Source organism: Calidris pugnax, unplaced genomic scaffold, assembly GCF_001431845.1.
Source record: "Calidris pugnax isolate Ruff unplaced genomic scaffold, ASM143184v1 scaffold247, whole genome shotgun sequence".
In the NCBI taxonomy this organism is placed as follows: domain Eukaryota; kingdom Metazoa; phylum Chordata; class Aves; order Charadriiformes; family Scolopacidae; genus Calidris; species Calidris pugnax.
In genome coordinates, this window is record NW_015090980.1 from 2207249 (window position 1) to 2218625 (window position 11377).

The 11377-nt window shown below is 68.4% G+C and overlaps 2 protein-coding genes across 4 annotated transcripts; one reads left to right on the plus strand and one right to left on the minus strand.

The window, feature by feature from the left end:
- Positions 1-28: 28 nt before the first annotated feature.
- UBA7 (ubiquitin-like modifier activating enzyme 7) lies at positions 29-9070 on the plus strand. Of its 3 annotated transcripts, XM_014953491.1 has the most exons (24): positions 29-74; positions 157-322; positions 1652-1786; positions 1856-1962; positions 2105-2195; positions 2295-2436; positions 2536-2633; positions 2742-2888; positions 2971-3129; positions 3332-3439; positions 3522-3602; positions 3692-3847; positions 3964-4129; positions 4209-4405; positions 4664-4728; positions 4888-5071; positions 5187-5261; positions 5599-5785; positions 5984-6093; positions 6209-6295; positions 6372-6563; positions 8342-8434; positions 8522-8622; positions 8904-9070. In XM_014953491.1, the coding sequence occupies exons 1-24, from the start codon at positions 37-39 to the stop codon at positions 9031-9033; spliced, it is 3015 nt and encodes a 1004-aa protein (XP_014808977.1). In that variant the 5' UTR covers positions 29-36; the 3' UTR covers positions 9034-9070. The 3 variants fall into 3 exon arrangements, with proteins under 3 accessions (XP_014808977.1, XP_014808978.1, XP_014808979.1); XM_014953492.1 differs by having other exon boundaries at positions 2295-2633; positions 5954-6093; XM_014953493.1 differs by having other exon boundaries at positions 2295-2633; positions 8904-9033.
- Positions 9071-9073: 3 nt separating this feature from the next.
- Positions 9074-10195, minus strand: FAM212A (family with sequence similarity 212 member A). The gene is made up of 2 exons (XM_014953488.1): positions 10088-10195; positions 9074-9916 (listed from the first exon to the last, which is right to left on the minus strand). The coding sequence occupies exons 1-2, from the start codon at positions 10193-10195 to the stop codon at positions 9074-9076; spliced, it is 951 nt and encodes a 316-aa protein (XP_014808974.1).
- Between the last annotated feature and the right edge of the window lie 1182 nt (positions 10196-11377).

Genomic DNA, 11377 nt, shown 5'->3' on the forward strand with positions numbered 1-11377 from the left:
CCCCTGGGCGGGGCCTGGGCGGTGGGCGGGGCCGCCATGGCGGGCAGCGCGGAGGGGCTGTACTCCCGGCAGCTGTGAGTGCGGGCACCGGGGGCTCGGACCGCCCTCCCTCCTCCCGGTTCCCCGGTCCCACCGCTGCCGGTCCTTGCCCCGCAGGTACGTGCTGGGCGGCGGGGCGCGGCGGCTGGCCGGGGCGCGGGTGCTGGTGTCCGGGCTGCGCGGGACGGGAGCGCAGGTGGCGGCGGCGCTGGTGGCGGCAGGAACCGGGTGTGTCGTCCTGCACGATGGTGGCACCGCCCGCACCGCCGACCGTGGCCAGCAGGTATCGGCGGGGGGGGGCGGCTACGGGCACGGGTGTGGGCGGGGGTCCCGGTGACAGGTACGGATCCATATGGGCAGGGGTCCCGGTAACAGGTACGGGTGTGGGTAGGGGTCCCGGTAACTGGTACGGGTCCATATGGGCAGGGGTCCCAGTAACCGGTAGAGGTGTGGGTAGGGGTCCCGGTAACAGGTACAGGTCCATATGGGCAGGGGTCCCGGTAACTGGTACAGGTGTGGGTAGGGGTCCCAGTAACTGGTACGGGTGTGGGTGGGGGTCCTGATAACAAGTACAGGTGTGGGCAAGGGTCCTGGTAACCGGTAAGGGTGTGGGCAGGGGTCCTGGTAACTGGTACAGGTCTGTATGGGCAGGGGACCTGTTGATGGGTCTGGGTGTGGGTCCCAGTAACTGTTACGGGTCCATATGGGCAGGGGTCCTGGTGATGGGTCTGGGTGTGGATGGGGGTCCCAGTCACCATTACGGCTGTGGGCAGAAGTCCCAGTAACAGGTACAGATGTGGGCAAGGGTCCCGGTAACCGGTACAGGTGTGGGAAGTGATCCCAGTAACAGGTACAGGTAGGGGTAGGGGTCCTGGTAATGGGTCTGGGTGTGGGTGGGGGTCCCAGTAACAGGTACAGGTGTGGATGGGGGTCCCAGTAATGGGTATGGGTATGGGTATGGGAAGGAGTCCCGGTAACAGGTACAGGTATGGGCAGGGGTCCTGGTAATGGGTACAGGTATGGGAAGGGGTCCCAGTAACGGGTGTGGGTATGGGCAAGGGTCCCGGTAACTGGTATGGGTGTGGGAAGTGGTCCCAGTAACAGGCAGGGGTATGGGCAGGGGTCCTGGTGATGGGTACAGGTATGGGGAGGAGTCCTGGTAACAGGTGTGGGCTGAGGGTCCCAGTAATGGGTACAGGTGTGGGGTGAGGGCCCCAGTAACGGGTATGGGTGTGGGAAGGGACACCAGTAAGGGGCATGGGTACAGACAGGGGTCCCTGTCCCGGGCATGGGTGTGAGTGGAGGTCCCGGCAATGGGTGTGGGTGCAGCTGGGGGGTCCCTGGTGCAGGTGTGGGTATGGGGTGCGGGGCTTCCAGTAACAGGTACCGGTTGGGGGTCCAAGTAAGGAGTGTGGAGTGGGAGGTCCCCGTCATGGGTATGGCACAGGATGCCCCTCATCATCACGGGCAAAGCCCATGGGGTGTCCCCTGTCACAGGTATGGTCCTTAGCAAAGGACCCCCAGCAGTGTGGTCGGGGCCCCATGGAGTGCCCTGCTGTGGTGGGCAGCACCCCAAACTCACGAGGTGCCCTGCTGTGTGCCCACCCCACAGTTCCTCCTGGGGGAGAGCGACATGGGCCAGAACCGTGCCGAGGCGTCCCAGCGGGTCCTGGCCGAGCTGAACCCCAACACGGTGGTGGCAGCTCACACCGGGGAGCTGTCGGAGGCCTTCCTCGCCTCCTTCCAGGTGAGCCCATGCCCCTGCCACCCTGGTGTCCCCTGGGGACGGTGGCACCCACTGACAGCCCCGGTGCAGGTGGTGGTGTTGACCGAGTCCTCGCTGGAGGAGCAGCTCCACATTGGGGACTTCTGCCATGACCGGGGCATCTGCTTCATCGTGGCTGACGCCAAAGGACTGGCAGGGTAAGGGGTCTCTGCTGCAGGGTCCTGCCACTGGCTCTGGGTCACCTTGTCCCCAGAGCCCTCAGCCCCGGGCAGGACCTGGTGGTGCTCGGGCAGCTTGGTGAGGCGTCTCCTCCAGCAAAACCCCTCCTGTCTTCTTCAGGCAGCTGTTCTGTGACTTTGGGAAGCACTTCATTGTTGAGGATCCGGCAGAAGGGGACCCGGTGTGTGCCATCGTGCAGGACATCTCCCAGGTAGGAGGGCAACCTCAGCAGGGTCCCCCGAGGTGCCGCTGCCTCCTTTATGCCACCTGGGTCTGGTCCCCCTGCCCTCATGTCCCTTCCCTTCCTCAGGGCAACCCGGGTGTGGTGACATACAAGGGGACAGAGGACAGCTATGGCCCCCTCTTCTCTGATGGAGACCTGGTGAGGTTTTCTGGCGTGGAGGGGATGACAGAGCTGAACGACCAGGAGCCCATCCGCGTCCGTGCACTGGGTGAGCTGCCCAGGGTGTCCCAGCTGCCCCAGCCCAGGGTTGGGGAACTCGCTGGGTCCTTGGCGATGACCGTGACATCCGTCCCCCTCTCATCCCCAGGTGCCTTCAAGCTAGAGATCTGCGACACCAGCTCCTTCTCGCTCTACCGCTGCGGGGGCCTGGTCTCGCAGGTGCGGCTGCGCCAGGAGCACTCCTACGTAAGTCCCCCCTTGTCCCCATGGTGCTGCCACCAGGGTTGGGACACCGCCATGCCGTCCCCCAGCCCCAGGGAACCTCTCACCCCAACCCTGGCGCTGTGCCGGCAGGAGCCCATGTCCCGGTCACTGGTAGATCCCAAGATCCAGGTGGTGAATCCCAAGGAGCTGCCACGCAGCCGCAGCCTGCACGCCGCCTTCCAGGCCCTGCACGCTTTCCGGAAGGAGCGTGGCCACCTGCCCCGACCCAGGGCATGGGTGAGTCCCCGTCTTGCCCCTGTCCAGTCCCCCTGGGCCCCCACCACCCTGCCTGGGGCTGCCCTCACCCCTCTGCCCGCAGGCGGACGCCGAGCGGGTGCTGGAGCTGGCGCGGAGCCTGGGGATGGAGCAGGGTCCCCTGGATGAGGATGTTGTGCGAGCCTTTGCCAGCGTGAGCGCGGGGGACCTGTGCCCCATGGCTGCCATCACCGGAGCCATGGCAGCCCAGGAGGTGCTGAAGGTGAGGAGGGTGAGGGTCCCGAGTCCTCAGTTCCTTCCCACTGGCCCGGGCTATGGCTTTGCTCGCTGTTCGGTGGCATTTGTTGGCCACGAGAGGGCACTTGCTGCCCACCTGGGGACACCAGACGGGCCAGCAGGGCTGGGGTGGCGTATGGGGGGGCACCCCACCGGCCACAAAGCTGATAGGGCCCCGTTCACCCCAGGCCATCACCGGGAAGTTCTTGCCTCTGGACCAGTGGTTGTACTTCGATGCCCTGGAGTGCATGGCACTGGAGGGGGCCGAGCGGCTGACGGAGGAGGACTGCGCCCCGGTGAGAGACGTGCCGAGTCCCTCCCGGGCACCAGGGGGGTGCCACGGCCATCTGTGCTCACCGCGTTCCTCCATCCCGATAGAGGGGCTCTCGCTATGATGGGCAGATCGCCATCTTTGGGGACGCCTTCCAGGAGCGGTTGGGCAGCCAGAAGTACTTTGTGGTGAGCTGGGAGGGGGTGCCACGGTGCCGGGAGAGGCTGCGGAGCCACCGGCCGGTGTGCCAGGAGCTGCAGCGGCTCTGCCCCGCCAGGTGGGAGCCGGCGCCATCGGCTGTGAGCTGCTGAAAAACTTTGCCATGATGGGGCTGGCGGCAGGGCCGGGTGGGGACATCACTGTCACCGATATGGACTCCATCGCCCCCTCCAACCTCCACCGGCAGCTCCTCTACCGCACGGCGGATATATCAGTGAGGCACCGTGAGGAGTGGGCTGAGCTCCCCTCGATGGGCACCTTGGCTGTCCCAGGGGCACCCCGGGGCCGTGGGGTGGTGGAGAGTCACCCGCCTCCTCTCTGCCCCGACAGAAGCCAAAGTCAGAGGTTGCTGCAGCAGCCGTGCGGTGCATGAACCCCGATATCAAGGTGACACCTCACCAGAACCAGGTGGGACCTGCCACCGAGCTGCTCTACGGGGATGACTTCTTCCGGAGCCTGGACGGCGTCGCCAGCGCCCTGGACACGCTGGAGGCCCGTGAGTGCTGGGGAGGGGAAAGGGGTCGAGCCCCAGGATGTGCCCCCCCCGGTTCCCCAGCACCCCTGGCTCCCCGCAGGTGCCTACTTGGAGAGCCGCTGCCTCCGCTACCTCACACCGCTGCTGGACTCGGGCACGGAGGGGCCACGGGGGAACGTGCTGCCCGTGGTGCCCTCCCTGACCGACCTGCTGCGGCCGGGGGCAACCCCCAGGGACGGCACCTTCCCCCTCTGCACCCTGCGGTACTTCCCCCGCACCATCCAGCACACGCTGCAGGTAGGCTGTGCCGCGCCAGCCCCGGCACCCAGCGAGGAAGCCCTGGCACCTTTGTCTTCCTTTCCCATTTCCCCCTCCGGCCATGGCCAGGATACAGCCCCAGCTGCTTCCTGCTGGCAGCCCCAGCTCTGCCGCTGGCCCTGGTCCCAGCGTGGCCTCTCCCTCCCCCTTGCCTTGGGCTGGGGGGCCCCCAGGGGGCACAAGGTGTGTGTGTTGGGGGGGTTGCTCCCATCCTCAACCCCCATTCCCCCTCCACAGTGGGCCCGCGATGAGTTTGAGGGGCTCTTCCAGCTGCCCGCGGAGCACATCAAGCGGTTCATGGAGTGAGTGAGGGGGGAGCGGCGCCGGGAGAGCGGCTGCCAGCCCTGCCAGGGGGCACTGCCCGCCTGGGATGGGGACGGAAGAGGGGGACGGACCACTGCATCCCACCCCAGGGTGGATTGCTCCCGGGAGAGCAGCAGCCCTGCTGTCTGGTTTTGCAGAGATCCGGGTTTCCCGGAGCAGCTGCCGGCCGGGAAGGCTCTGGAGGTCCTGGAGCAAGTGCGGTGGAGCCTGCGGGAGCGGCCGGGGGACTGGCGGGACTGCCTGCGCTGGGCACGGCGGCACTGGCAGAGCCGCTACCACGATGCCATCGCCCAGCTGCTGCACAACTATCCCCCGGAGCACGTGAGCCCGGCTCCCCCGGGGATGGCACCCCCTGCACCCTCTCCCCTCCCCTGGCCACCCTGCCCCAGCCAGGGGGACGGTGTCTCCAGGCCTGACTCTGCTCTCCCTGTGCCAGGAAACCAGCCCGGGTGTCCCCTTCTGGTCAGGGGACAAGAACTGTCCCCATCCGCTGACGTTCGACCCTGATAATGTGAGTGCAAGGGAGAGCGCTGGGGTCCCCTCCTGGGGACAGTGTGGGCAGGGGGAGAGCCAAGCCCATGCCAGGGGTGCAGTGGATGCTGGACCATGGCTGTGCTCCATCTGCCACAGCCTGTGCAGGGCTACCAGGTTCTGGGTCCTGCCAAGCCTGCCAGGGCTGCTGGGTCTGTCTCCTGTCCCCAAGTCAGCCAGGGCACTGTGGGGGACAGCCCATGCATGCTCTGTGGCTGGAGAAGGAGGAGGGAGAGGCACCTCCATCACCACCTCGGGGCAAAGCGGGCAGCCTTTGGGTTAGGGGGGCTTTTAGACCAGGAGCTCTGCGCCCACAGAACACCCACCTGGACTACATCCTGGCTGCTGCCCACCTCTTTGCCCAAGCACACAAGGTGCCACCATGCAATGACCGCACAGCCGCCCGGGACATCCTCCGTGGCATGGTCCTGCCACCCTTTGTGCCCCAGGATGGGCTCCAGATCCCCCTCACAGAGGAGCAGGAGGAGGGGCAGGTGCCTGCGGGTGAGGTTCCCGTGCCCCTGGATTCCCTGGGGCACATCCCCAGGTCCCTGGATCTGGCCTGGTGGCAGTGGGGCTGCGATGCTGCTCGTCCCTGCCCCAGCAGCCAGGAGGACCCAGACTGAGAGGGTGGGCACTGTGCCATGTCCCCCGCAATGACATGGTACAGAGGTACCACCCAAGGGGTTCCTGTGCCACCAGACACCAGGCAGCTGGCAGAGCTCACCCAGGACCTGGAGCAGCGGAGACAGGAGCTGGTTGGGGGTGAGGTGGCACAAGTGCCCCTGATGGATCCCATCTACTTCGACAAGGTACCTGTGGCCGGGCAGGTGGCCCTGCTCAGCCTGGGGGGGTTGGTGGCTGCTAGTCCTTGTGGGACACCATAATCCCCACGAGACCTTGATGTCTCCACACTCTTCCCTGCAGGACGACGACATCCACGTGAACTTCATCACGGCAGCGTCCAACCTGCGGGCAGAGAACTACGGCATCCCCCCTGCCGACTGGATGACGGTGAGAGGGGCAGCCAGTGGGACTGGGGGTCCCCATCCCATGCGGGGGCAACCGGTGACGCTGCTCCTGTCCTCAGAGCAAGCGGATCGCCGGGCGCATCCTGCCTGCCATCATCACCACCACGGCGGCCGTGGCCGGGCTGGCGTGCCTGGAGGTCTACAAGCTGGTGTGGGGTTGCCAGGACCTCAGCCGCTACCGCAACAGCCACCTCCGGCTGTCCGACTGCTGGCTGCTCCGCGTGCAGCCCCTGCCACCCCGCACCTACCAGGTAGGACCCTCTCCCCCGGGGCGGGGCAGGGCAGGTGGGGGATGCCCAGGGGTGCCCCGGTGCCAGCTGCTGCACCGGTGGTACCAAGGGGGGACCCAAGGAGGTGGCCACGCAGGGGGGGCAGCCCTGGCCGTAGGGCTACGGAAATGGATGGTGGGTGTCATGGTGGGCTGGGAACACCGCCAGGCGATGAAGAACCAGCTCCTTCCTGCAACCGCCCCCCCATGGCACCCAGCCACCCTGGCTTTGGGCACGAGCGGGATGATGCTCTGGGGGCACCCCCACCGCTGGGGACCCCACAGCGGGCCCCACGGCCAGCCCAGAGGGAGGGGGTCCGTGGCAGCCGCGCACATCTGGCTTATGGAAACCAGCTGCAGCAGCCGGAGAGCAGCTGGCACTGGGCCGGGAAGGGCCGCCCGGGAGGAGCGGGGCTGGGGGTCCCGGCGGCGGGGGGCCGGCCGGCAGCCGGGGAGGGAGAGCGGGGGCGGGGGCCAGCCCAGATTGGGACCGTCTGGGCGATAGAGGCCCCTTTGTCTGGGGGTTTATGGCGTGCGAGGCAGCCCTTCCGGCACGGCAGGAAGCGCCGATTGGAACCAGATTGGCCCGGGGGGCCCAGGGCCGGGGGCAGGAAGAGGGGGAGGGAGGCGTCTCCATCGCCCTCTCGCCAGCTCCGGCATCGCTTTGGGCTGCCCAGCCGCCCCACGGCCCCCTCGCACCCCACATAGGGCTGCCCAGCTGCCCCATGGCCCCCTTGCACCCCACATGCCCAGCTGCCATGCCACCAGGTTGGCACCATCCCCGGGTGGAGGATGCTGCTGGGGCTGGCCGTGCCCTCTGGTCCCCGCAGCAGCACCTGGCTCCTCCATGTCCCATGGTGAGGATGCTCCCAGCCGCTCGGCCACAGTGGGACCACATGTCCCATGAGCCTGCTTGGCATCACCTGCAGTCCCGGGAAGCCCACCTTGGGGGGGGCCAGGATCAGCCAGGGGACGGGCTTTCTAGGGCACTGGGGACAGGCGATGCCATTCCCTCTGCGCTGGGCAATGGCCTGGGTCTGTGCTGCCCCGGAGAGGATGGGGTTAAGCCCTTTCCACCCCGGTGAGATAAGTGCAGGCAGCAGAAGGCAGGAGGTGAGAAGGCAGCAGAAGGCAGGAGGGGGCGAGTGGCCAGGTGTGAACACCCCTCCCGAGCGGGGCCGGGCAGGGGCTGGCGCTGCCTGCGGCGAGGGCAGATGGCAGGGCGGCCGTGCCAGACGGCGCGGGGCCCGCATCCTGCTCTCGGCCCCGAATTCGGCGCCTCGCCGGCCCCCCTCGGGCCAGAGCCAGGGTCAGAGGGCTGCGGGTCCAAGAAGAGCCGATTGTGTGTGGCTGGGCAGCGCTTCAATGGCTCTTTGTGTGCCCTCCCTGGCCTTGGGGCTGGGGGCAGCAGCCGGCCCCACACCAATTTTGGTCCCCCCTGCCGTGCCAGGGGGACGGCGGTGCCTCCCCACTGCCCCTGGACGCCAGCAGCGATGAGGGGATGGCTGTGCCCCCCATTGCCCTTGGATCCCAGTAGTGCTGGGGGGATGGTGGCACTCCCCATTGCCCCTGGAGGAGAGCTGTGCATCCCATTACCCCTGACCCACCATGGTCCCCCCTTCCCCTGCCCCCAAAACTGGTCCCGTTGCCTGCCCCGCTGCACCTCAGCCCCTCCTGCCCCACCAGTCCCTGCTCCGTGGGGCCAGGCAGCCAGGATGTGGGGTGACAGTGCCAGCTGCTACCCTGCGCTCCCCCTTGCAGTACGGCGGGCGGGAGTGGAGCTCCTGGGACCGCCTGGAGATGCGGGCAGACAGGCAGGAGGTGACGGTGCAGGAGGTGCTGGACTGGCTGAAGGTGAGCATGGGGCAGGCAGCACCCAGCTGGGTCACCCTGGGGGGGTGAGGGGGGGTGCAAGGACCCCCTGACACCCACCTCCTGCAGAAGACACACGGCTGGACCGTGACTAAGCTCCTGCATGGCTTCACCATGCTCTACGACAGGGAGGAGGAGGAGGACAGACGGACCCAGCAGCTGGCACAGAGGTAGGTCCCCAGCTTCAGGGCCCAATCCTGCCCTGGGGAGGGGGAAGGGGGGGGCTGCCAGACCCCCTCTCCCTCCATCCTGAGCTGCTCCAGCTGCAGCGCAGCTCCCAGCCGGCTGCTGGATAAACATCCTGCCGGCAGCATTTCCCGTGGCGGGACCCCTGCCCGGCCCCTCGCTGCTGGCCCCTGCATCCCCCCCAGCCTGGCTGGGCGCCCCAGGGGGGCCACAAGCTTGGGGGGGGTCAAGCCAGTGTCCCCCAAACCCCCTATCCCTGCTACAGGTTATTGGAGAACTCAGACGATACTGGGGAGCCAAGGCGGCGGGTGCTGGAGTTGAGCTACGTGTGCGAGGGAGAGGATGCTGAGGCTGAAGATGATGCCCGGCCCCCCCTCCTCTGCTCCCTCCCCTGAGTGGCGGGCTGCCCCCCCCCCACAATATGCAATAAAATCTTCAGCTGAGCTCTGGTGCATTGGCCCTTGTCTCAAAAAAACCCCAAACCCTGCTTGCCCCTGCCCAGAGTTGGGGTACAGGCCCCCCCCCCAACCCCGACAAACATCGCTGTGCCCGAACCATACAAAACCGGGGTTTGTTGCTGTGGGACTGGTGGAAGCAGGCGCCTTTGGGCTGCCCCCCCAGTCCCAGGGGGCAGGAGAAACGCTTGGTGGCTTCGCGACCTGCTGGCCGGGCACCATCAGCTCCTCGGGGCCGGGCCATGTTGGCCAGTTTTCGGCGTACGTTGCCCGAGAGGCTGAGCAGGAAGGCGGGGGGCTTGGCCAGCCGGCGGGTGGGCTCGGTGGGGTTTCGGCGCCGGGTTTCGGTGCCCACTTCGGGCAGGTCCATCCAGTTCTCCACCAGGTCGGCGAAGCAGTTGTCACCCAGCACCAGGGGCTGCCGGTTCCGGCTCTGTGACAGCAGCGCCACGGTCCAGTCCTGCGCGTCACCTGGCTCCAACACCCGCCACTGCTCCAGGCAGGCGTCCGAGGTGGATTTGGGGCGGACACGGCGGGTGGGGGCGGGTGGTGGGGCAGCGGGGCCGGCGGAGAGCCGGTGTGCCCGTTGGCAGGGCGGGGGGTGCCGGCGTCGCACGGGCACCACCTCCTCCTCCCGCCACGTGCCCCCCGACGCCTCTGAATACCCCGAGTCGAACTCCAGGCTGCGCTCGCTGGCTGGGGGGGAGCGGGCAGCCGGGCCCCCCCCTTCTTCCTCTTCACCTCCCGGCTCCAGGCTGCAGGCTGAGTCCGCCGCCGAGCCGGGGCGCGGGGGCCGGGGGGCCGGTGCCCCTGCGGGGGGGTGCTGGACAAATAATAATAGCAGGCAAATAGTAATTAATCATTCTCTATATGGGTATAAATGTTTGCACGCCAGCTCCTTGCCAAACGCTCAAGGTGCTTTACGTCCCCTCGCCCCCCCCCCCCCCCCCCCCCCCCCGCGCGGGCGGGGGGGGGGGGGGGGGGCTTCGCTTGCCGGGCCGGGCGTGCAGTGGGGAGTGGGGCGCAGGTCCCAGCTTGCCCGCAGCCCCGGGCCCCGCTTTCCCGTGGCTCCTGCGCGGAGCCGGCCGGCGTGCAGCGGCATGTCGGGTGAGCAAGCAGGCACCCAGCCCCGGCCGTGCCTGCGGGAAATGACACAGGGCCACGGCACGTAGGAGCCGGGCACCCCGCTGCCCCCCAGCTGGCACCCCCTCCCCTCCCCAAGTCCCCCATTCCCCTATGGGACGGCAGCCCGGACACCCCGCTGGCAGGACCCTGCTGGGTGGCGCAGCCCCGGGGCACCCACGGGTGCTGGGGTGGGGCTCTTCCCCCCACGCGTTGGCAGGGCCACCCCACCCACCCTGTGCCCTCCAGCCGGGGACACCCCGGCTGACGTCAGGGCTGGGGGCCCCCCCCAAAGCGCTGGGGAGCAGGGGGGGGGGGGGAGGGGGTTGAGGCTGAACGGAGCGTGGCCGGGCGGGCGCTGGAGGGGGCGGCTGGCTCCCGCAGCTGGGCCGCTCCTCGCTCTTGAATTCCTATTGTCTGAACCCAAAAGCAGGGTGTTACGTCCGCTTTCCTTTCCGTGTTAGGGCCGCGGGAAGCCGAGCGAGCAGGAGGGATCGCTCTCCCCCCATCCTGGTAAACCAGCCCCCCTTCCAGCATGTCCCGACAGAGCTGCTGGCCAGGCTGTCCCTGTCCCCGTTCCGTCCCGGGCCCCGCCAGCTGGGACCCTCTCAGCCAGCCCCGTTGGTGACGTGCCACCGCTCCGAGCTGCCCCGTCCCGGTGCTGCTGGCCGGGGACGCCGGCACACCCGGCCGCGGGGAGCTGGGTAGGCGTGAGGCAGGCCCAGGGGAGCCGGCTGGGCCACCCTGTCACCCTCGGTCCCCTTGGGGCAGCTCCAGGGTGGCAGCGCCGCTGGCACTGCGACGGCTGGACACCGTGGTCCCTTGGCCACCCCGCATCCCACGGCCACCCGTGTCCCACCGGTCGCCCGTGTCCCACCGGACGCCCACGTCGTGTCCCCCACGGCGTCACCTTGGCCTTGCGCATGATGTCACGGCACTGATGTCACCGCCATCGCCCTGACATCACGGCGATGCCCCGGCGGGGCAGGGTGGCCCCGTCCCCTTCCCGCTGCCCGCGGCGACACTCACCCGGTCGGCGCCGAGCTGCTCCGGGCGGCCGCTCTCCATGCCCGGCCCGGCCCCGCTCCCGGTCCCGCCGGTGCCGGTGCCGGTGTCGGTGTCGGAGCAGCAGCAGCAGCAGCAGCGGCGGCGGTGGCGGCGG